At 33.8% G+C, this 25905-nt stretch overlaps 2 protein-coding genes across 11 annotated transcripts; both read left to right on the plus strand.

Annotated features, from left to right (window-relative positions):
• Window positions 1-928: 928 nt before the first annotated feature.
• LOC107929614 (protein DEFECTIVE IN MERISTEM SILENCING 3) lies at window positions 929-5601 on the plus strand. 2 transcript variants are annotated; one of them, XM_016861102.2, is made up of 8 exons: window positions 929-1572; window positions 2315-2461; window positions 2627-2741; window positions 3508-3742; window positions 4099-4290; window positions 4386-4706; window positions 5052-5277; window positions 5361-5601. In XM_016861102.2, the coding sequence occupies exons 1-8, from the start codon at window positions 1552-1554 to the stop codon at window positions 5385-5387; spliced, it is 1284 nt and encodes a 427-aa protein (XP_016716591.2). In that variant the 5' UTR covers window positions 929-1551; the 3' UTR covers window positions 5388-5601. The 2 variants fall into 2 exon arrangements, with proteins under 2 accessions (XP_016716591.2, XP_016716593.2); XM_016861104.2 differs by having other exon boundaries at window positions 1368-1572; window positions 5367-5601.
• A 3626-nt stretch (window positions 5602-9227) lies between these two features.
• Window positions 9228-25873, plus strand: LOC107929544 (CLP protease regulatory subunit CLPX1, mitochondrial). 9 transcript variants are annotated; one of them, XM_041083659.1, is made up of 15 exons: window positions 9228-9364; window positions 9820-11985; window positions 12471-12613; window positions 12809-12908; window positions 13254-13386; window positions 13484-13598; window positions 14059-14764; window positions 14898-15224; window positions 16081-16542; window positions 16630-16702; window positions 16783-16868; window positions 17095-17214; window positions 17775-17845; window positions 20960-21021; window positions 21516-21617. In XM_041083659.1, the coding sequence occupies exons 2-14, from the start codon at window positions 9868-9870 to the stop codon at window positions 20991-20993; spliced, it is 4488 nt and encodes a 1495-aa protein (XP_040939593.1). In that variant the 5' UTR covers window positions 9228-9364; window positions 9820-9867; the 3' UTR covers window positions 20994-21021; window positions 21516-21617. The 9 variants fall into 9 exon arrangements, 7 of the variants coding, with proteins under 7 accessions (XP_040939593.1, XP_040939592.1, XP_040939594.1 ...); XM_041083658.1 differs by lacking the exon at window positions 9228-9364 and adding an exon at window positions 9412-9623; XR_005906535.1 differs by lacking the exon at window positions 9228-9364 and adding an exon at window positions 21979-22024 and having other exon boundaries at window positions 9647-11985; window positions 21516-21616.
• The last annotated feature ends 32 nt before the right edge of the window (window positions 25874-25905 follow it).

The raw sequence follows: 25905 nt of genomic DNA on the forward strand, positions 1-25905 counted from the left end.
GTTATGAATCATTAATACACTTATTAATTATTAATATTTATTATAAATATATATATTATTTTAAATAGTTATGAAAGCACTCTTTCTTTCTTACATTAATTTCCGTTTTCTAAATCAATTTTTTTTAAATTGAGTTAATATATCACTTTGTACGTGAGTTTGGTTTTAATATTTAATTTGGTACATAAATATTTTTTCCAAATTGTTACTTAAGTTTGGTTTTAATGTTTAGTTTGGTATCCAGATCAAATGACTTCATGTGACCTAATGAATATTTGATACATGTGTTCAAGAAAAAAAAACATAGGTACTTAATTGGAAAAAAAATTCATGTACCAAACTGATCAATAAAGCTAAACTCAAGTGCTTAATTGGGACAAATAGAAACTCAAGTATCAAGTTAAAAAAAAAAGGTATAGATTTGAATATTGAAATCAAATTCAAGTACTAAATTGAATATTGAAGCCGAAACTCAAGTACTAAATAAAAATATTAACCCAAGAATTTAACTCTTTAGTAAGGATGGCAAACAAAAAACCCAAATCCAATAGGTTACAACCGACTCGATCCGTTAGGATCGGATTCTTTTTTTGAAAACTTGGGTTCGACTGGGTCGAGGTGGGTGATTTTAAAAAAAATATCGGATTAGATCGGGTTTGAGGTAAATCTGTCTTGTGCCATGATATCTACAAAGAACACCACTAATATATATTGAGAGTTTTTGCTTTCAATAAATAAATTTATATTAAGTCTAAATTCAAAAAAGAAAATCTTATTTACTTCAAAAATAAAATAATTTAAAAAATATAATTTTATTTGCTTTAAAAAAAATCCGATCAAGTCGTGTCAGAATCGAATTTCTTATTAAATTTTGAGTTTAGGTTTAGAATGAATTTTTCTCTTTAAGAATCGCGATCGAGTTGGATTGTGGCAGATTCATCAAGCTTAGGGGCAGGGCGGGCAAAAATACAACTTGCCTCATCCCCATCTTTACTCATTTAGATTGTTTTAAATGCAACACATTAGAGTGGTATAACTTGTTTGGATTTGTTTGAATTTGGACTTTAAATTTAACTTGGGCTTCTCACAAATGTACAAAGAGAGAATTAATTATGAAAGCATCAAAATTAATATCGTAAATATTTTTTTATAGAGATATATCGATTGAGATAAAACATAATTTAATTTAAAAAAAATTTACGTCCAATTCAATTGAATGATATATTTTACTCTTTAAAAAACTAACAAAATATTAAAAGTATAACACATTTGTTTAAAATAGGACTTATTTTTAAAAATGTATTTTTTCCCGAATAATTTTCTGTTTTTTCCACAAAAGTAGGGTTTTGGGAGTGAAAGAAAAAATTTCTATTCTTTTAGGGGAAATATGATATTTCATACTTCTTGGAGAGGTTGTTGATATTTTTTCTGAAACAACAAAACCCGATTCCGAGGTCCAAAATTCCAAATTAAAGTGTCACTGCTTTCAATTTTCCCAAAAGAAAAAGGAAAAAAGAAAATCCAGGAAGTGAGTCAAAGCTAAATTCAGCAATGTTTCCGTCCAACCACCAGGTGAGTTCACTCTGTCTCGATTCTGTCTCAATCACTCAACACTCTGTTTGGTTACTCGGAAAATCTCTTCGGAAGGGGAAAGCACGAAAATTTAAATTCTATTTTTTCTTTTATGAATTTCACGCACTGGTTTTCGGCTTCTCGCATTTATGCTACTTTAAAAAAAATGCAGTTCTTTTATGCGTCCTTTGTTCCCGATAATTTATCTTGTATCAAATGGGTGTTTAATAGGGAATTATTTTCATGCATGCATGTGTTCCCCCCCCCCCTCCTGTTTATACCTATTTACCGCTTTAATTTCAGAGTTAGGCACTTCAAGAACATAAAAAGGAAAAAAAAATAGCAGCTTTTTAACTTTCGAGGACAATTTTGAAAGAAAAAAGATTTTTACTTTTCTTTGTAGCAGGCTTTCTTTTCTTGGGAAGATTTGCTGATTTCATGTCTTGGGTTAATAGTATTTATTGTTGGAAATTGGAATACCCATTTGCATTCACTTTGATTCTGTTTAAATACTCTTAATAACGTTATTCCTGTATTATTATTTTTAATTGAGAAAAGTTTTGGGATCGACATAATTTATTATCAGTTGGTGCATTGCAATATGTTTCCATGTTGAAGACAATTTTTTAGGTGTTTTTCTCTTCAAAATGTTAAAAGCTTTAAGTTGTTTTTGAGTTTCTAGTGTTTATGCCTTGAAAAAAGATATCTTTAGATGCAAGTTAATTACTCTCACTCTTTGCAGTTTTCGGGTCAACCGAGGGCGTTAGCTGTTGTTGAAACCACCACAACTTCGATTCAAGTGGATCTGAACGAAGCCTCTTTGGTTTCCAGGGATGAAGTGCAAAATGGAGGATTTTCAGAAGCCAAATCCATCATGGAGAGCTCCGAGGTTGTTTTGGTTTTGAATTTTCTTTTTACAGTGTTTTGGTAGAGGTTAACTGTGTCTATTCCCATATGGGTCTTTGAGACAGTAGAAGTCATAAAATGGTTAACAGTATCTATTCTTGTATGGTTCTTTTTTAAGGTAAAGTTTGATATAACATGATCTATGCAGAAACTTCAAGATGATCTTCGAACGTTGGGAATGAAAATCAAGCAGCATGAGGATAGCTTAAAACTTCTGAGGAATCAGAAGAACAAATTAGATGATACCATACTTGATATGCAAGGTATACTTTTCTTATTATAAAATGCATGCATGACATAAAATTCACTCGCCATTCAAGAATGGAAGTAAAGATATTGTGATGTTTGCATCGATTGCTATGGGTGACAACCAGAATGAGTTAATATACAGTTCATAGATGACAAGAAGCTAATGACTTTTTGTTTAGATTTTGAGTATCAGGGAGTAACAGCCAGCTACACTATGGCGTACTATATTGTGTTTAATTGCCTAGATGCTCTGTAGATACTCCACCCATAGCTACATGTTATCAATAATCTGATATTGCTATAATTTGGATGTTCCTCATTAAGTTTTAAGGATGTTATCAGTGCAAATAAAGGTATCCTGTTAGTATTAATTATTTTTTAGTGGGATGATTTCGAGTTTATCAACACATGTTACATGGACTTAGTACTCTAGGGTCCACACTCCACCCAATACAACACGGCATTGGGTGTGGAATACACGAATGATATTGCACTGGTTTTTCATGCTTGGCTGCCTCTTGTAAGTAGAGATTGGAAAAAATCAATCCAAATCGACCAAGAAAAAAATAGTAGCATTATTATATTTCCTACCATTATTGGAAGGATTCATACATCCATATGTTATCTTCGGATGTTTTTTAGCTGAATCCTCAAATCTAACACACAGTCACATACCCATTCAGATACCCATACCTAGATCAGAGTCCATGTATCTTGATAAACGTATATTGTTGCATATCTATCTTCCATTTCTCTGGCTTCAAGATGATTTTTTCTCAGTTAAGCTTGGCAAGTATCATTCTTCTAGTTTGCCTGTTGTGAACAAGGACGAGTCCCACCTTCAAAGTGAGCATGAAACAACTGAACAGATTCTTCGGCACGAAAAGTCAGCAGCAGGAATTCTGTGTCAGCTGAAAGCTCATCATGGCTCCCAAGCTTCTCATCTGACTTTGACAAAGGATGTACTGGGTGTTGTTGCTACACTTGGAAAAGTAGATGATGAAAATCTTAGTAGGTCTGTTTGAATGTCTTTGTTTGTTTGTTTTTCTTCATCATGCCAAGCAGCATTTAATTTATCATTCGTCTATAGTTTCTAACATTTTGGATGTTTTTGCATGAGAAAGTTATACCTTTCTCCTTGCCCTCTGCTGGATACCTTATGTACGGGTGGGTTAGTTTCATCGCGTCTTGTGTTTTTGAATGGTGATGGTTGAGGGTGATGTGCTGCATTATAATTTTTGGAATTTCTAGGGAGTAGCTCAGCTGTTCATTAAATTGATTACAACTGGGTCTTGATTGAAGGTTTTATGACAACTATCGATGCTTATATGTAGTTGCGGTGTGGCTTTATGTTTCTCTATTCAAATGTAGGATTTTCTCGGAATACCTAGGAGTGCAAACTATGTTGGCGGTTGTTTGTAATACTTTTGAAGGTGTAAAAGCTTTGGAAACATTCAACCAGGATGGTTGCATAGATAAAACTTCTGGTCTGCACGGGCTTGCAGCTTCTATTGGGAGGTCTCTAGATGGCCGATTTATTGTAATTTGTCTTGAAAATTTAAGGTATCAATCTCTTGCATTTGTTTCTGATTAAAATCTGGTTTATTAATGATTATTGTAAAAACCATTTCCTTTTTGATCGCCTCCTTCTCTTGCAGACCTTATGCTGGTGATTTTGTAGCTGAGGACCGCCAGAGGAGACTTGATCTCTTAAAGCCAAGATTACCAAATGGGGAGTGTCCTCCAGGATTTCTCGGCTTTGCAGTGAATATGATTAATGTGGACAGCTCAAACTTATCTTTTGTAACTGCTAGTGGGGAAGGCCTTAGAGAGACCTTATTTTATAATCTGTTCTCCCATCTTCAAGTATACCAAACCAGGGCCGAGATGTTTCGTGCTCTCCCTTGTATAAGTGAAGGAGCAGTCTCTCTGGATGGTGGGATGATCAGAAGTAATGGCGTATTTTCCCTAGGCAGTCGGTAAGAAGCTTTGTCTGGGAAGCTCTGAATTTCACTTTTATGCACAGTTTGCTTATGTCTTAGGATATAATAAGAATGTTGAAATATATATATGTAAATGTATGCTCATACTGCATTAATGATACTATTCAATTTCTAATAATATTAAACTACTTTATAGTATAACAAATCATATATTCTCCATTTTTGTCAAGCATGTTCAAAAGCAAAGTTGAACTGTAGAAGGCATTTGACTAGTTTAGGAAAATTTTACCACCAGTGGAGTTTTTAGATTCCATAAGCAGGGTTAGTAGGGTCGCACACAAAAATAAAAAACATCATTGTTTTGACTCTGTTTGATATCAGGGAAGAGGTAGACGTGAGATTCCCAAAGACCTCTACAATGTTAGAAGAGCTAGAAAGCTACAGTGAAACCGAGAAGCAGATGATAGAGATGAGATGGCAAAAAGAAAAGTTGGAAGAGGACATCAAGAGGGAACTCGCGTTGCTGAATACTGCCAAGTTCAATTTCGAAAGAAAGAAGCAAGACTTTGTCAAGTTTCTTGCTCAAAGCTCAACATATGCAACTCAGGTAAATCCGAATCATACTCTCAACTGAAATTGCAGTATCAGTCATATGTTTTTCTTATCCATAACATCACTTTTTTATGACAGCATCAGTTTCAGGCAGGAAGAAGATAGGGTTGACCCCAAGATGACAATAAGAACTTTTTAAGTAGGGGTGCAGAATCAATGAATAACTTGAGAAAAGGCAAAACATGTATGTGCTTTTATTGGGACTTTTTTTTTATACATGCTTTTCTCATGTTGAAATGGTGCTAGTAGTTGTTTCTCAAAATGTAGACCCAGACACCAGATTTGCATGTTTATATAGTAAATTCATTTATTTTCTCTATGTTTGCATCTTTTTTAACACCATAATTGGTAAACATTTAGTGGAAAAAGAAGCTTCTCACCTGAAATCAGAGGCTTAAACTGAAAAAGCCAATTTCATGTTGCCCGTTTCGGAGATAAAGTTCCATGGAGGCTCCTATACTAAAAGTCGGAATGTATTTTGCCCATTTTTTTAAAAAAAATTGGTAAATTGGTTCATATATTTTAGATCAAAGAGCAAAATGGTCATTTTGTTAAAATTTTTATTTATTTTTACGGTTACGTTAGTATGAGATACACGCTGCACATACATGGTATTGTTTGGTCATTTCATCAACCACATTAGTATAGGCGAATAAAATTTTTAACAAAAATAAAAAATCAACTTGTTATTTTATCAAATTTTTAAGGGGTAAAAAATATTATGATTTTTAGTATAGTGATTTCTATACTTTTACTAGATTTTTTAATAATCTGGAACAGACAACAAAAAATAGTCTTCCACTTCATTTTTAGTATGAAAATAAAAATTCTAAGAATCAATTAGGTTTTGGATCTTTCAGCCCCCTTTTCTTTTTTATGGTTTCATTTTGTGTAAATTTGGATTTTTAGTTCAAAATTTATTTCGGTTTAAAATTTAGTTAGGTTCTTCTGCTTGTGATTTAGCCATTGGTTTCTACATTATATAGAATAACGATGTTTTAATTATAGTTGTACCTTTTTAAATAATTAATGGTAGTATTTATTTATTTATAGATTAAATAGGTATCCAATCCAATGTGGTCCATCAGTAAGAGAGCTCTTAAATTAATACTCACCCAAACCGAATAATTTTTGAATAAGATGGATCGGTTGCATGAAGGATCGTTTATATTGGTATGCATCGATTGATTGGATTAAAAAATTGATTGAATCAATGGTTCAAAGGATTGAATTATTATTATTTTCTTGTAAATTTTTTAATAATTTTTAATTGAACCAATCGAGTAATCTAATTTGTTTAATTATTAATTTAATTTTAAAAACATTGTTTATTTAAGTTAAAAATAGTTAATATGTAATTTATCTCACGAACTTATCCAAAAGTAGGGGTGTGTAAAATTCGGGTAAAACTGAAAAAATTCGTTTAATCGATCAAATTCGGTTAATCCGTCGGTTAACCAAATTAATTCAGTCAGAGGTCGGTTAATAATTTTCTGAGTTTTTGGTTAACGGTTAATTCGGTTCGAAGTCTGTCAGTTAACTGAATTTTTTCGGTTTAACCAAAAAAATTAATAAATAAAATTATAATATATAAATAGCTCACTATTCACTCAAACACAATCCAACATAAACCCAAATACCCAATCTAATATATATTAACCCAAGTACTCAACCCAACCCAATCATAAAAATTACAAATAATTTAATAAATAAAAATAAAAATCTAAAACTAAAAATAAAAATAAAAAACATATAATTTTATACAGATAATTCTGTTAATTCGGTTAATTCAGTTAATTCGATTAATTTGGTTAATTTTATATTTATTTTAACCAAAAATTAAAAAAAATATAGTTTTCGGTTAATTCGGTTAACCGATCGAATTAACTGAAAAATTTTTGATTTGGTTAATTTTTTTGAAAAAATTTCGGTTCGGTTAACGGTTAAAATTTTTGAAAGGTCGGTTAATTCGGTTAATGTTATTTTGGATTGGTTAACTGATTGAACACCCCTATCCAAAAATACTTAGTTGGTATCTGAATTTTATTAAATTGTGAAATAATTTGAAAGAACGATATAAGCAACAAAATATGATAATTTTATCTAAATCTCGTTATAATTGTATACATGTGTAAAGTTACAATAATTTAAAATTGCGACTGAGTACAATTCTATAGTATTGAGTTCATAATTAAAATTATGTGGAAAGAATATTATTGATAAGGACTCATTAGAGAACAAAAACTCAACTTCTCATACTTCGAATGTGTTATTAAATACGATAAATTTAAAAATAAACTTTATATTAACCCTAAAAAATTAATTCTTTTCGAGATGCATGAATCCGTTTTCTGTTTTCTGTGAGGCTTAAAAAATCTCTAATTTCAAATTTTCGTTTTATATCAATCAATCAATCAATTTCAAAAAAAAAAAAAAGAGTCATGAAACCCTAATCAGATACTTTGATCTCTGCCCCCAACTATGCGGCAACTACCAACAATTTAAAATGAGCCGCAAAGTAGATGCCACTGGAATATATCTCATCCAATCCAATCAAAGCATTTAAATGTTGTCCCTCAAAAAACGAAAAAAATGCTAAATTAAACTTTTTTATTTTTCATGTTGGGCTGGTAACTATTTTTCTTAATAATATTATTTTTAATTGTGTGACTTGAAAATATTAAGTTAAATAATTGGAAATAATATTAATTAAATTATAGATATCTTGCCTAAAGTTAAAGGTTTCGAGGCTTTGGATTTACATGCGAGTTTTTTTCATAAATTATTTATTGTTTGAATGTATTTCAGTTTATAATCGGTTAAATATATATTAGTTTATAATTTAAAGTAAATTTATCATTCGAAAAAGATAAACATTCTATTAATAAGTTATAATTTAGATTTATTCGTTACATTTTACATTGAATTGTTTTTAGTTATGATTAATACTTATGATTATACTTACAAAATTATTTAAGAAAAAGTTAAAAAAAGAGATAATATAACATTTAACCATTGAATTTGATAAAATTTCCTAAATTGATCTCTAATTTTTTTTTCTATATTAGTTTCAGAACCTAAATTTATTTTATAATTTGACCCTTGAAGATAAATTACTTTAAAGTGTGAAAATTTGAAATTTTCAATTCAAATAATGTGACCGTAAAATTCAAATATTGAATATTACTTTATAAAAAATATAATTTTTTTTCACTTCACATGTATTTCAATTTTCATTTTTTGAATAATTAGAAAAAAAAAAGAGTTAGAAATCCCAACATATGAGTATACATGTGGAACTTATGGATTTACAATACATATGTGTGTTTAAAACTAACATTCAATAAATAACGAAACATATTATTTGAAACTAATTAATTATAATAACATATAAAAATATGTACAATATAAAAATAAAAAAATAGATTAAATTGTGAGTAATTTAAACATATAAATAAATTGAAAAAATAATTCTAAATGTATTGTAATTGTTTATCATTGTGCTGTCATCAATAGTTAGTGTTGAGTTGACTTATAATACCAATTCAATTAATAATATTAAAAATGTATAAAATATATTAGAATGAAATTTAGATAAATTTAAAATTTTACTAATTTAATTGAGACGGTTTAAATTCCTAATTATGCATATTTCTTTATTATTAATTTTTATTAAAATATTCTCGAATAATATAAAATATTTTAATTAAAAAATAATATTTTCGTAATTTTTTTAATTGTATTGGTGTTCAATTAAGTCCTAATACCTAACTAATCAAAGATTTTATTAATAGCATAACTATTAACAACAATAAATTGTGTATATTAAATAATCTGTTCCATTCCAAACCTAACCAAAAAAACAAGCGCATCTTTTACCCTTTAATTTCTTCACGTAAGGCCTTAATGATTCTTTATTTCCAACCCACACTCTCTAAAGAAAACTCTTCTTCCTCCTATCTCTACGGACACACAAAAGAAAAAAAAGGCATGAAACCACCACTTGTAGGTTATGGTCATTGTAAACCCAATTCTATGGGCTAAGAGAGAGAGTTGGTGGAATAAAATATCAGCAGCTAACGGTACGTATACACCATCAGCGAAAGCACAAATCGCTTAGGAATTGTAACCAACAAAAACAAGTACTAAAATTGTCTTTAATGGTGAGTCGTGGGGACATCCCTTACCAGAACATAAATAACATGTGTTGGGTTGGATTCCCTTTTTTTCTTTCCCAAATTCAAATAAAACATACCCACTTCAAGCCTGTATTTTTGATGTCACCGTGTCACTCTCTCCATGTCTCTCGATAGGTGCAAACATTTGCGGACCACTGACACAGTATACTCCTTAGTCCTTCTGCTGTTGTGTCTATTATTGTGTATATAGGAATCGCCTTTCTTTTTTTGCATTTAAAGCTGTTGCCTTTAATTTCATAGGGTGTACATTAGCCGTCAGATTTCAATTTCTTTTATTTGCGTGAAAAAGGGAATAGTTTTGAGTTAATTGAAGTAACAGGTTTTTTTTTTTTTTAAAGATCTTCATTGGAATATGATTTGAATGGATAGTTGCTGGAGGTGTAAAGATGAGTGAAAGTGGAATTAGTCAAAGGAAGAAGCGAAAGCGTTTAATTCCGGTGGTGGAGGAAGTAGGGAAAGATGGGGATCAGCAAATTAAAGCTGGTGATGGGAATAGTGGTGACCAAGGAGATCAAAGTTGGCTCGGTGAAGGTGGTGGTGGTGGGGGTGTTGAGAGTGTTTTGCAGTGGTTTGGCGAAGATGGTGTGAATGGAGGAGGTGAAGGTTTTAAGCTTTGGGGTGTTGGAAATGAAGGTGGGTTTGGGCTTGGGATGGATGGGTCTGGTGAAGGTGGTGCTGGATTTGGCGATGATGGTGTGTTTGGGGGTGTGGGTGGGTCTGGTGGGGTTGCATTTGGTGGAATGGGTCTTGCAGATGGTCTAATGGAAGGCTTATTTGGTGGAGTTTGTGAACCAAACAAGGGTTTCATCAATGTTGGTGGTGAAGTAAGCCAGTTGTTTGCCGGTGAAGCTGAGTGTAGCAATGTGGGTGGTAATGGTATTCAGGGGTTTCTTGATGAAACCCTTGTTGCTGGTCTGGGAAATGAAGGCAAGCAGGCTAAGGGTAAGCGTGGTAGGCCAAAGGGTTCGAAGAAAAACAACAACAAGAAGAAGAAAACTACTGGTGGCGAACAGATTATTGAAGGGTTAAGTGATAACAAGGTTGAAATGGAAGATCCCTTTAAGCCTAAACGTGGTCGGCCAAAGGGTGCAATGAACAAGAAGAAGAAGAAGAAAACTATTGATGGTGAACAGAGCATTGAAGTGTTAAGTGATAGCAGGGTTGAAATGGAAGATCCCCTTAAGCCTAAACGTGGTCGGCCAAAGGGTTCAACGAAGAAGAAGAAGAAAACTATTGGTGATGAACAGAGTATTGAAGGGTTAAGTGGTAGCAAGGTTGAAATGGAAGATCCCCTTAAGCGTAAACGTGGTCGGCCAAAGGGTACAATGAAGAAGAAGAAGAAGAAGAAGAAAACTATTGGTGGTGAACATTGTATTGTAGGGTTAAGTGATAGCAGGGTTGAAATGGAAAATCCCCTTAAGCCTAAACGTGGTCGGCCAAAGGGTTCAACAAAGAAGAAGAAGAAGAAAACTATTGGTGGTGAACAAAGTATTGACGGGTTAAGTGATAGCAAGGTTGAAATGGAAGATCCCCTTAAGCCTAAACGTGGTCGGCCAAAGGGTACAATGAACAAGAAGAAGAAGAAAACTATTGGTGCTGAGCAGAGTATTGAAGGGTTTAGTAATAGCAAGGTTGAAATGGAAGATCCCCTTAAAGCCAAGCCTAAACGTGGTCGGCCAAAGGGTTCAAAGAATAAACAGAAAAAGCTTGCTAATGGAGTTGGTGCTGATGACAAAGTTGGAAATGAGATTGTTTGTGCGATGGAGAAGCAAGGTCTTGCAATGGGTACTAGTGGTGACAATGTGCAGTTGAACAGTAGGAATGGTAAGCCAAAGGTTTCTAAAAATGAGAAGGAAATCATTGTTGAAGAAAACCAAGATATGTCTGGCGAAATTGGGGGTGGTGAAGGTCCAGATGGCATTCATAAGAGAGATAATGTTGTTCAACCAAAGAGAAAAGTAGGCCGGGGCCGGCCAAAGGGTTCAAAGAATAAGCCGAAAAGTAGTGATGAGAAACTTGGACTGTCAAGTGAACAGCAGACCTTTCCAGTTAACATTATAGGGGGTTATTTTGTTGATAAAGGATTTGGTTTAGTGAGGACTGCCCATGTAAGGGAGGAAGATATGGTAATGCCTGTTGAAGCTGTTACTTGTGGGGATGCTATTGTCAAGAAGATTGATGGTCGAAGGTGGAATCGTGGCCGACCCAAAGGTTCAAAGAATAAGAGAAAACGTCCATATGTCTTGATGAAAAATAGTTGTAGAATTAAGTCTCAGGCTGAGAGAAAATGGTTTGAAGGAAATAATTTGAAGATGAACAAGGGTATTTCAAGTAAGCATCTTCGAGATAATTTAGGCATGCGGAAGAAAGTGTTAACAGCTGGTGTTCGAGGCCATTTAAACAAGAGAAGAAATGTATTAACAGCTAATTTTGGCAATTCTCAAAGGAAGAGTAGAATGAGGAAAAAGAATTCTAGCAGTCAATCAGGAAGTTCGGATTCAACAGTGAGTTTTACTTTAACTATGTTTTCAGATTACTGATGAGATTTGTAACCGGAATAACTAAACCACTAAGCATTACGCGCAATATGCTAATTCATTAACTTATAAATTAGACCATGCTTTGTTGTTAAAAGGAAAGCAGTTATAGTTTCTTTACTTTGCTAAATGTTTCTTGTATAGTGTAGAACTGGGTAAAGAAATAAACAGCTATTGTATGGTGGAGAATTGCATTATTTCTTACAGAGTATCTTTTTTTTTTGTTCTTGGAAGTAAATTGAGTTCTGAGAGTAGTATGAGATGGGAATAGATATCATAAGCTGTTTGGTTATGGAACCATCAGGAACGGACCACATTTTATCTATAAAATGACTGGAAAAGTTGTATGCACTTTGAAAGTTTCTATTCAATTGTCTAGGCTAAATTTCATGGTAAGATCACACTGTTTGAATGTCTTGATTCCAATTCCTGGTGACAATTTATTATTACAGCTTGATTATGCAAGCCAGAAGAGAGTGAAGAGGGCTTTCAAGAGGGGTTTTATGTGCCACCAGTGCTGGAAGAGTGGCAAGAGTGTTGTCAATTGTTCCAGTTGCAACAGAAAACGATATTGCGTTGAGTGCCTTGCAAAATGGTTATTACATCTTGAAAAACTCATTTTCTTGTTGTATAGAAGAACTCTTAAATTCTTCATCTGTGTATTGATATTTCATCAGACCATTGTTTTATGACCAGCTTAACTCTGATTTTCTTTTTGCTAATCAATTCTGTAAATATGGAGTGGGTTTTATCTCCTGTTTCTAATGCCACTACAAATGATTGATTACAGGTATCCGGAGAAAACAAGAGAGGATGTAGAAGTTTCTTGTCCATTTTGTCGAGGCAATTGTAATTGCAGATTATGCCTAAGGGAGAAGTTAGCTGTCATGGTATGTGCCTTCCATTAATTTTCTTCTTTCTGTTCCATTTTCTAAACTAAAGGGACTTTACATGCTGATGCCAACAATGAAGCCTTGTACTACTACTTGGCTCAAACTCGAAGCATAGTGCTCTACTTAGGACCATCTTTTAGTAAGAGCAATACAAGCAAGGGCTTTCTGAATAGTTCTGTCTCATGTTTGACATCAGCATAACCATCTTTGACATCAGCATCATCCATAAAATCATTTCTCCTAGCATGAGCATTTGTTAGGTCTTTGTTTCATGTTCAAGCTACTTTAAATTTGTCTCCCAGTATATATTCTGATGTCAAATGAACCATGCTAATTTGACAGGATGAGCATGAGGAAGCAGATACAAATATTAAACTGCAGAAGTTGCTTTATTTGCTACACGAAATTCTGCCTCTGCTTCGACACATACAACAGGAGCAACATGCTGAACTAGAGGTGGAAGCCAGTATACATGGTACTGTAATGTGATATGTCTGCTTTTTGTAAGTTTTGGTTTTTATACTAGATGATGCTTCGAAATGCTAAGTGATGTGTGCCTTCCTTTGCCATAGGTGTGCAATTGACAGAACAGGACATAATGGTATCAGTGGTAGATGATGATGATCGAGTGTATTGGTATCACCTCATGCTCTTTGATACCAAGGAGAAACTTGTGGTTTTTGTTATGTTACGTTTTTGCCCCTAAATTGAAAATCTCATGTCATATTAGTTACTTGGAAACAGCTTACATTCTTTACCATATTAATCGGTATGCTTATCTTATATTTAAACTAGTAGGAAGATGTGAAAAAGGGTTATCCTAGGATAGTGCAGATTTGATGAGACTGATTCATAAAGCTTACCTTATATTTTGTTGTGAAAATCAAAACCAATTCACACCATTAAGAAACTTAACACTTATTAGTTGATCTTTTCTTTGTAGTTCTTAGTAATGGGTTGTATATTGTTAATGATATGCATCAACCTTGATGGATCTTGTTGTCTTCTACTATCGTGAATATTATCATGTGGTTATGAATTTGCATCTAAAGATATGCAAAAGGGATTTTTATAGTTATTAATAATTTGCAGACATGGCTATTGTTTTTCCTACTATAATGACTATGAATGTTTCCTTCCTTGACAGTGACAATTGCAATACATCCATTGTCAATTTCCATAGAAGCTGCCCTGATTGTTTATATGATCTATGTATCACATGCTGTCATGAACTTAGAAAAGGGTCTCAGCCTGGAGGGAATGAAGCAAAATCTTCTCACCAGCTGTCTGCTAAAAGAGTAAATAGTCGAGCTACGGGTTCAGATGACCAGATTCCTGCAGTGGCAGCAAGAAATGATTGGAGAGCTGAGGAAGATGGTAGGATTCCTTGTCCTCCAAATGGAAAGGGTGGTTGTGGTCGTGAGACACTTTCACTGAGACGCTTATTTGAAACTAATTCAGTTGAGCAACTGATTCAGAGTGCTGAGGAGCTCACCATTAATTTTCAGTTACCTGATATCGAGTTTTCTCAAGGCTGTTCTTTGTGTCTAACCAGCTGCTCTGCAGGAAATGAAGCAAAATACTTTGAAGTAAGGCAGGCAGCTCATAGAGAGAAAAGTCATGACAATTTTGTGTACTGCCCGAATGTAATGCAGTTGGAAGACAATAGCATTCAGCATTTTCAAACTCATTGGATGCGAGGTGAACCTGTTATTGTTAGAAATGTCCTTGAAAAAAGTTCTGGTCTTAGTTGGGAACCATTGGTTATGTGGAGAGCTTTTATAGGTGCAAAAAAGATATTAAAAGAGGAGGCTAAGAGGGTTAAAGCAATTGATTGCTTGGACTGGTGTGAGGTACTTTTTTCATCTTTATTATGTTTAAAGGCGTCTTTTGTGATTCCAGGGTTTCTTTTTACTGGTCCTCTAATTTCACTTCTTTCCTCGTTTTTTTTCTTTTTTTTTTTGTCTTTTGTTCTTAATACTGCAGGTTGAAGTAAATATTCTTCGATTCTTCAAAGGCTACATGGAGGGTCGGTGGTACAAGAATGGATGGCCAGAGATGTTGAAGTTGAAGGATTGGCCTGCTACAAATTCATTTGAAGAGTGTTTGCCAAGGCATGCTGCTGAATTTATTGCTATGCTTCCTTTTAAAGATTATACTCATCCAAATTCCGGCATCCTGAATCTTGCTACCAAACTTCCTGCTGTGTTGAAGCCGGATTTGGGACCAAAAACATACATTGCTTATGGATCTTTGAAAGAACTTGGCCGAGGTGATTCGGTGACAAAACTACATTGTGACATTTCTGATGCGGTATGGAATTCTCTTTAGAATAACGGTAAAAGCACCATAGAGGCCCTTGTAATAAGAGTCAAATTGAATTTTACCTCTTATACTAAAAAATGGGCAAATTATTCCTTATACATTAGATCAAAGTGCAATTTAGTCCTTTTTGTTAAAAATTTCATCTATTTGTACCGTTAAAAATTGGTGTGTCTGATGAAATAATCAGGAAGTGAGACTTGGCGTGCTACTTGTACTTCATGCTGACGTACAGAGACTAATTTTTAATTGTTGAAATGGATGGAATTTTTAATAGGACCAGTTTGCTCTTAGATCTAATGTACAAGGACTAATTTGCCCACTTTTTTAGTAGAGGGAGCAAAATGCAATCTGAATCCTATTAAGGGGCCTTTATGACACTTTTACCTTAGAATAATTCTTGCTAAAGTTTATATACAAGGCATTGTTGCTTCCACCAAGGTTTTTAATTTTTCTCATTGCTATTCTTTTGTTCATTTACTTTTGACAGGATCAACTTGTTGATTTGAGATTCACATATAAGAAAAGCCTTTTCTTAAATTGTCCTTAAGTTTTGATTGAACTTTCATGTTCCAAAGCACACACATTTGGCTTTTGAAAACTTCAAATTTTCAAACTAATCCTCATTCCTCGATTTAATCTATGACTTGCTAAAGTTACAACTTTGTCCTGGAATGATTTTATTTCACTATAAAAGTTTGAGCAGCTTTTCTGTTTCCACTCCCTTTTTTAAGATTTTGATAATCATGGAAGTTGACTTTTCACATTAATGTTATTGTCATATTTCTCTTCTTTTCTTTGCCACTTTGGATCATAAATGCCCAACTTTTCTCATTTTCCTATGTAGGTTAATGTGCTAACTCACACAACCAATGTGAATCTGCCATGGCAGAGCAAAATCATAGATGAATTGCAGAAGGCATATGATGCTGAAAACTTGCGTACACGCCATTGTGGTCAGAGACGAAAGGTGCCACAGATATTTGGAAGAAAGCGGAAAAAGAGACGTCATAAAGATGAAAGAAAGAATCCTGAAATGATGTGTAATCAAGAACATAATGACAACATCGTGGGAAAAATGCATAATTCCGATGAGGAAAGTTCTCTTAATGGAATTGATGATTTAGGGTCTGTAAGACCTGATACAAATATGACTAGAGAGTCTGTTACAGAAAACCTGTCTTCAGAGAATGAACTCGGTGGTGCTGTTTGGGATATTTTCCGGAGGGAGGATGTACCCAAGTTAATTGAGTACTTACAGAAGCATCACAAAGAATTCTATCACATCAGTAATCTTCCCGTGAATTTTGTGCGCATCATGCCTTCTTATGTCATTGTCCATTAGGATTTATATTTTTAGAAATTATTCTAAATTGATGTGCAACATGTGCTTTAGGTTATTCATCCTATTCATGATCAGACCCTTTATCTCACTGAAAGACATAAAAGGCAGCTGAAGGAGGAGTTCAGTAAGAAATTTTTTTATTTGAAAGTCATTTTCATTACATTAAATCAACTGTTATCTTTTTAATGGCAAGTTGGTGAACAGATGTTGAACCTTGGACGTTCGAGCAACATGTTGGTGAAGCTGTTTTCATTCCCGCGGGATGCCCTCATCAAGTAAGAAATAGACAGGTGAGGTCCTCTGGTTTTCACTAGGCCTCGTAAAACCTATCTTTCTTACACGAACTGGTTGTAGCTTTTCGTTTCTCTGAGGTAGTTTCGAGTGTCTGAGCTCAAACACTGACCTCTATTTAAATGTTACAGATCCATTTGATTATATAATCAGTATCCGTAATTCGGCATAAATCTCGTTCACCTTTTGATGTTGGCTTTATGTGTTACTTCTCGTTTTTTCCAGTCATGCATTAAAGTAGCCCTTGATTTTGTGTCCCCTGAAAATGTGCAAGAGTGTATAAGATTGACGGAGGAGTTTCGCTTGCTTCCAAAAAGCCATAGAGCTAAGGAAGATAAACTGGAGGTACATGTAAATTTTACACTACATATTAAACTCTCTGCTCAGAAAACATAATGTGTACAGGCAGATGAAGGTAAAAATATCATGGAGGTCCTTGTACTAGGAGTCAGATTGCATTTTGCCCCTTTTATTTAGAAAATGGGCAAATTAGTTCCTTACGTTAGATCAAAGAACAAACTGTTGTTTAAAATTTCATTCATTTTACTGTTAAAAATTGGTTCTTGTACGTTAGCATAAGGTACACCTAACATGCCATGTGTAACTATCTTGCTATTTCATTGGTCACCAGTTTTTAAAAGTAGAAGAGGATAAATTTTTAACAGAAAGGACCAATTTGGTCTTTGATCTAACTTGTAGGACTAATTTGCCCATTTTTTGAGTAAAGGGGGCAAAATGCAATCCTAATACAAGGGCCTCCAGAGTACTTTTACTTATTATTGTTCATTAGACAATTGCAGATGTTTGTCAACTGAATATGAAATCTGACATTCTTTTTCGGGGTTTAATTCCATGCAAAGTTGACTGCTTTAATCAACTCACTATAAAGAAGTTTCTTTGTATAGGTAAAGAAGATGGCGGTATATGCAGCAACCCTTGCAGTAAGTGAGGCCAAAGATCTGAGTACAAAACTCAAGTAAGGTCATGTTTGCTCTTCATTCACCTCTTATATCCTACCGTGATTGTGTAGTTTTTGTAAAGAATGTGCTTTTCGATAGTTGTTAGATGACCTGTTTAAGTAGTAGCAGCTACGCTGAAGTCGCTAGCCAGCTCAAATGAATGTGTTTTTGACTCGAGTAAGTTCACCATTTCTTTACTTAGCACTTAGCATGGAAGCTTCACCATCTGCAAAAATACGCAGATTCCTTAGAGAGCTTCCTTTTAACTACTAGAGGGAATTTTCAGTATCTGAAAAAATTTAAGATTCCTTGAAGCTTTGCTGTTACTGCAATTTGACGGTAACCAATTATAACATAAATGCAAAGAACTTGTTTCATGCACAAAGGCAAAAATGACCATAAATCCGACATATTTTGATACCAGAAAGCCAACATGGCAATCGATACGTTCTAATTTTCAAATACCATTATGTTTGAGTTATATTCAAATGCATTGTCGTGTTATGCTCTGCTTCGAATCATTTACAGGCGAACTCTGTATGCATAGGGACTTTATTGAAATGTTGAATAGTATACAAGCCAAATGGTATTATTTGTTTGCCAACAAAAATGTCTTCATGCATCCATGTTATCTTGTAAAGAGCATCCTGGTCTGTTTTGTAATGGATGTGGATCAAAATTGTAAAATTCAAACTTGATTTGATGGAATCAATGCTTTACATACATGGAAAAATAAGGGATTTGCTACTTTTATTACAGATTCCTACACTTTATTTGCTGTTGTCTGCAATTCCCATCTTTGGTTAGTATGTTAATTAAGACGAGAAAATCATTGAATTGGCTTGATGGGTTTTGTTTTTTTTTATCCATTCTAGTCACTATCCGAAAATAAAAGGGGTAAGCTATGAAAATCCTACCGACATAAATAAGATCCATTACCAGAATCCTAATCTTTTTGTATGTAAAGCTTGGACCAAAATGTTAGGCTGCCAAATCCCATGACGATTCAAAAGATTAGGAATATATCCCTCTTGCTAGGCAGACTTTTTGGCCATTCGATTATAAAAATGCAAATTAGACCTTAAAGAAACCATTTTACAAAGCAATGCTCAAATTATATCCGATGAAAATGTGGTTATTTTGGGTAGAAGTATCAAATTGATTGTATTTTGTCTTTTACATTTAAAAAATAGTAAATTAGTTCTTACATGTTAAATTAAAGAGTAAATTAGTCTTTTCTGTTAAAAATTTCATCCATTTATATCATAAGAAATTGGCTAAAAATTTCATCCATTTATATCATAAGAAATTGGCGTGACTAATGGAATAATTAGAAAGTGGCATATGGCGCACCATGTGTATCATATATTGATATATAAGAACTAGATTTTAACAGTAGAAATAGACAATTTTTAATAGGATTAGTGTTTTTTTCATTTAACATATAAGTATTAATTTTTTTTTTGAGTAAATGAGGTAAAATACAATTCCACTTTTAATATACAAATCTTGATGAATATTTTTTTAAACACGACTTAGTTAATAGTAAATTAATTGTATTTGATTATTTTTAATTATTCACATTATTTGTTTTAAATAAAGATAAATTAAAAAAATTAGAGTTTTACTCGTTTTTTAAATTTAAATTTAAATTTATACTAATTAAAATTTTATGTTATTAACTTATTACAAACTATTTTAAATTTTTAATTCTTATATAATAATTAAATTTATCCTAATATGTAGGCTACGTAATGAGGCATAAATGCTATGGTTTTAAAGAAATGCAATCCATTTGGGAAAATTAAAATAATACAGAAGTTTTAATAAATCCCAATATTTTATTGTTTGTATACGACGTCGTATTTAAGCAGATTACCCTTTTACCCCTGGATATCTGGACAGAAAATCCAAATTCATCTTGTTCACTTCAATGTCTTCTTCCCAATTTATCTACTTCGAACAAAAAGTCCCATTCAAGTACATGATAATTCCAGAATCTAAGCAAAACCCAATTCAATTGAGCCTCAAATTCTCAAATCCCTCTAAAAAAGATTCATCTTAAGGAACCTTTCTTATGAACCCTAAACTCTTTACCATTTGACCCCCCAATTTCTCAAACCCTCTAAAAAGGATTATCTTTTTTTTTTTCCATGGCTGCATTCAGATGCAAACCTTCGGCCGAAACAGCCTCTTTAACGGTCTCTCAGTTCCGGCATTTTCTATCTAATTACATGCACTATGGTCGCATGGCTAGTTCCTCTCACTGTACCACCATCCGCAACAAATGGGATGACCACTTTGTCAACACTCCTTATCATTTCACTTCTTTCAAGCCCGTCTCGCTTCGTGGCGAACTCGTCGAAAAGGGTTCTCGGTTTTTGGATATTAGGAGGAACTCCCACGATTTAAGCAAGGATGTCGATAGAGAATTGAGAGAGAAACTGGGTTGTAATAGTTTTAGGGTATTGAGTTCTTATGGGGACCCACCGGAGGTTTGGCAGCCACCTGGTGATGGGATTGCCATTCGGGTTAGTGGGGTTAATTTGGGCCGTGGCGGCGGCGGCGGCGGCAGAGCTGGAGGAGGAGGAGGGCCAACTGCTGGTTCTGGAGGCGGTTTTGGGTCAGATTCAAAGGATGGCTGTTGGGGAGGATCCAATTTGGGGCATAATTTTCCTACACCCAAAGAGATTTGTAAAGGATTGGATAAGTTTGTGATTGGGCAAGAGAAGGCAAAGAAGGTGATTGTTAATAAATTGTGTTATTGGCATTGGGGTTATTGTTTTTATTACTACTACAGTTCAACAGAAAATGGGTTATTGAAAACTATGAAAGTAATTGGGAATTAGAAACTGCATTGATTGATAAGTTCCTTAATAATATTTGATTGGTTTGAAGTCATATACATATCATTATCTTAATTTGTAGTGATATTCAGTGATATTCTAACACCAAATTATGTTATGCATTTCTCTTAAGGTTTGATATTGCCTTTGTTGGGTATGGTTTTGAACTTATAATCATTGATTAGGTGGTAAATGTTTAATAATAACAATGTTCTTAGAGCTACGTAGGATGTAAACATTCTTCTACATTTTGTTTTCTGGTCTAATGTTATGCCATTAATGCAGGTTCTATCAGTGGCAGTGTACAACCACTATATGAGAATCTACCATGAGTCATCACAAAAACGGTTAGTTTGGTAACTTCAAGATATGCGGTTCTTGTTTTAATCTGCTTCCTTCTTTTCATTGCTGCAATTGTAAATTCATCATATAGATTGTTAAGGAAATTAATTGTTAAACATGCAGCTCTGCATATGTCCAAAAACAATTCTAGTTCTCATTATAAGATGAAACTGTGAGAATGTTTAAAATTTTGAGGAAAAAAGAAAAGAGAAGGAAAGGAAAATGACATAGCAATACACATTAACATTTAGCATATCCAAGGTCTTTAGATATGGTTTATTCTAATTAGTTGTGATTAGTCAAGTTGCTATACCGGTATTGTCTTGTGAGTTTCGAGCATAGTATGGATACCTCTGAACTACCAAGTTACCTTACAAAAGTTGGTAGCTGTGTTTTCTTCTAGTGTGTACATCCTTTGTCTCTGTCTCTGCATGTGCTTCTTGTTTACTGTGTTTCTTAAGGGAATATCAGTTATTAACATGTTTCCTTGGTAAGCTAGGTCTGCAGGAGATTCAGGTAGCGATATTGCATATGTATTAGATGATGATATAGTGGAACTGGAGAAAAGTAACATTCTTTTAATGGGGCCAACAGGGTCAGGTATTTTTTTTTTTCATACTTGGTGTTGAAGTTGAAATTCTACTTCTAAATTTGCACTTTGTGATTGTTAACTGTTTGTCCTAGGTTCTTTTCAAGAGAGAGATTCTTTTTTGCGTTGCATTTTTCTTTATATATCACAATGTCTTTCTCTTTATTTTATCAAAACATTTAAATTGAGGTGTGAGAATTCATTGACCTCCCACTTTTGCTTTATTATGTTTTACTACAATTTTTATGTTTTTACTTGTTTTCTAGCTAATTCTACAATATTTTGGGTAGATTCAGTTTTTATTTGACCATAAACATCTCTATAATCTGTTACTATTCTCACATGCTCCCTTTTGACGTTTTCTCAAGGACAGGGAAAACATTACTTGCCAAAACCTTGGCCCGCTTTGTGAATGTTCCTTTTGTTATTGCAGATGCTACTACCTTGACACAGGCAAGCTGCTGATTCTTGATTGTTGTTAATAAATGTTCTTGTACTTACCTGCTTAAATGAATTTATTCCTCTAAATGTGCTTTTCACTTTCATTTTATTAGCTGTGAAATAAGCAACTTTCGTTCCTTAATTTAGTGTAAAAGCCTTCACAAGTCACGGATTTTTTTTTTTGTGTGTATTTAATGTGCTTCTAGGAATAGGATTCGTTATTTGTTTTCTCAGTGTACAAGCCTAACGATCTTTGTTTAGTATTATTTAATACCAGATTTTGATGCTCTTTTGTCAGTGCCATGTGCCCCCCTCCATGGGGTTTATCTTTTTGCCACACATCAACTATAGACAAGTCATGATAAATTTGAACTTCATCAGCTTTTTTTATTTGATAAATACACATGTTTTTATATGTCGTAAAAATATTTCATCACTGTTTATTCCTCATTTTTGAAATTTGGTTATTTATATTTATGTTGCATGGAACTGAGTTATGTTTTCATATGCTATATGCAGGCAGGGTATGTAGGTGAAGATGTTGAATCTATATTATACAAGCTCCTTGTGGTAAATTCAAAAGCCTTATGTACACTAAATGAATTAAAAGCTTTGAAGTGCAAGTACTTTTTCCATTTTACAGTGCTTTAATGGCATGTTTTTGCTATCTTCAATGGGGTTAGCTTTCATATCTATGGAAGAAAATAAGCTTTGGCATTAGATAGGACTTCATACAATCAACTTTAAAGTTGCATTAGTAAAAGTGAAAAATATTAAATTCAATTGTAGTGAGGCCAGTGTAATATAAATGGGGTTTTGTTTGCTCTTATGCCTGTTCTTGATTCATAACCCCTCTATGAATTTCCTTTTGTGCGCCTTTTCAGGTTGCTGACTATAATGTTGCAGCTGCACAGCAGGGCATTGTTTACATTGACGAAGTTGATAAGATCACCAAAAAGGTTCTTTTCCTCCTCCTCTAATTTCTATCAGTTTTTTGCTGCTCTATATTCATCTCTTACGTCTTGCTATTCAGGCCGAGAGCCTTAACATTAGCAGGGATGTGTCTGGGGAGGGTGTTCAGCAGGCATTACTAAAGATGCTAGAAGGAACAGTAAGTGCATGATTTCCTAACTGCAAAAATATTATATTGTAAATAATTTAGAAGTTGCAACAGCATGGTGTAGGATCCATGTCTCTGGCATAGACCAGTTTGGTATTAGTTTCATAAGCCAAGCTAATAATCACCAATTCTAATTAGTATTTACTCAGGTTGGTTTAATAAGTGATTCACTATCCTGACCCTGGTTGCTTTATTTGATGGTCCAGATTGTTAATGTTCCTGAGAAGGGAGCTAGAAAGCATCCTAGAGGTGAAAATATTCAGGTATACACTCAGAGTTGCAAGTTTTGATGGGTGTTTACTTTTTTACATTATGCATTATTTTGAGCTCATGGATATGATATTTGTGTTTTTTTTGAACATCTGATTAGGACTCCATAATGGCAAAATCTTTATGACTGATTTTGCTAGGCTCTGCATTTTTATGTTCTTTTCCCTCTCTATAGGAACACGGTGTTATTGTTGATTCTTTTTTGTATTTCTTCGCAGATTGACACAAAGGACATACTCTTCATATGTGGGGGTGCTTTCATTGACATAGAGAAAACAATTTCAGAAAGGTTATACCAATATAGAAATTACTGTATTTGTCTCCAGTACTTTTTAACATGTACAATTTAAAGTTTCTTAAATGTATTTCAGACTTCAAGATTCTTCAATTGGTTTTGGAGTTCCGGTGCGTGCAAACATGAGAGCTGGTGGTGTTACAAATGCTGCCTTGACATCATCTTTAATGGAGACCGTAAGTTCTCTATATAGTATTTGGGATGACATACCATTTTAGATTCTCACATTTCTATATGAAACATTTTTATTTGGCAGGTTGAAAGTACTGATCTTGTTGCATATGGTTTGATACCGGAATTTGTTGGGCGATTCCCTGTTCTCGTCAGTTTATTGGCTCTGACTGAAGAACAACTTGTTCAGGTGAATGTTTGTCTTTAGAAAATGTAATGGGAGATTACTGTTGTATGCAAGTTATTCAGTTAATTATGGTCTTTGAAAGTGCAAGTTGCAACTGTTGTTATATTAAAGGTTCCTTTCTTGCACAAGTAATGTGATTGTTTAATTCAACTTCTTATATGGTGCAACTGTTGCGACTATTTTAGGTGCTAACAAAGCCAAAAAATGCCCTATGCAAGCAATACAAAAAGATGTTCCAAATGAATGGAGTAAGTTCTTTACATAACCCTATTTTAAATGCTAATTATATTTGTATTCAGTACATTTAATTTTCCTGCAGTTCTATACACCAATTGATTTCACTTTATCTTCTTTCCCCTTAGGTCAATTTGCATATCACAGAAGGTGCTTTGAAATCAATTGCCAGAAAAGCAATAACTAAAAATACTGGGGCCAGAGGTTTACGAGCCATCTTGGAGAATATCTTGATGGATGCCATGTATGAGGTAGCAATGCCATGCTATTCTGACTTTTTTTCTCACCTGCTATTGACTATAGAGTGATATCCGAGGTGAAAAAAGTTATTCAATGTTTATTTATGCATGATGTGGCCTGTTTATTACATGTTTATATGCTATTCAAGAAGTTCCGAACACACAAACTGCTATACTTTCCCTAAAAGCAATGCCGCAGATTGAAGTAGGAAATCTTTATCAGTGCTAAAAGGACTACTTCGATACTTACATTGGCTTGCATTTGGGAACCTTGCAAAATATAGTAGAAAGCCTTGAGAGTCTAGGCTTTCGGTTTAGTGGATTAAACAAAGGATTAATATAATATTTGGCCCTGAACTTGGCAATGAGTACCTAAAACTTTTTTGGTCCACACTTGTCTTGCAACTTGATAGCTTTTTCCCAATTTAATTCCTGAACTTGGATTCTGTTAAGGTGTCATGACGTAGCACAATCTCAGTGTCAATCACTAACGAAATCCAAGTTCAGGGTCAAATTGGGAAAGTTGCTTAGTTTCTGGATTAATGTGGATCAAAAGAAAGTTCAGTATCAAAGTGGACCTCGTTGCCAAGTTCAAAGGTCAACAATTACATTAACCCTAAAAGAAAGACAAAATTACGACTAGATCGGATTTAGAACAAGGTGTCACTAAGATTTCATCTTTTGTACTTTCCAGTTTCTCTTCAATTATTTGTTTTGGACCAATTGGTTTTAGATACCATACAACACAAACTTCATGGATTTTCTTACATTTCTGCTTTGCAGATACCGGATGTTAGGACTGGCGATGACATAATAGATGCGGTAGTAGTCGATGAGGAAGCCGTTGGACTTAAAGGCTGTGGAAGCGGCGCAAAGATTCTTTACGGTAAAGGTGCATTGGACAGTTACCTTTCACAACAAAAATTGAAGGACTTGGAGGTATGTGTATATAACTTGGACCATTGTTCCATTATATGAACGGAGTATTTTGTGAGTAGTATTATATTAAAAAATGTTGCGTTTGCAGACAAGTGGGGAAACCGAGGTGGAAACAGAGCTTCTTCCTTCAGTTGTTGCCAGTATGTAAGGATTTGGATGTAAACTAAGTTGTACATAATAAGCTGACATTATTAATTTAATAGATGATTATTATTTATTATTATACGCATAAATACTTGGTCAACTATCATTTTATGGGGGAAAAAGAAATGACATGGAGAGATCTAGTTTCACTGGGCATGTATCATGAATCAAGTAGTAATCAACCCCATCCACTCCCAAATCATCAAATAATAGTGTCATTGAAATTCAGTGTTGTATGAGTTTTATGTGCTGTTTACATG

The sequence above is a fragment of the Gossypium hirsutum genome, chromosome A12 (genome assembly GCF_007990345.1).
Source record: "Gossypium hirsutum isolate 1008001.06 chromosome A12, Gossypium_hirsutum_v2.1, whole genome shotgun sequence".
NCBI lineage: Eukaryota > Viridiplantae > Streptophyta > Magnoliopsida > Malvales > Malvaceae > Gossypium > Gossypium hirsutum.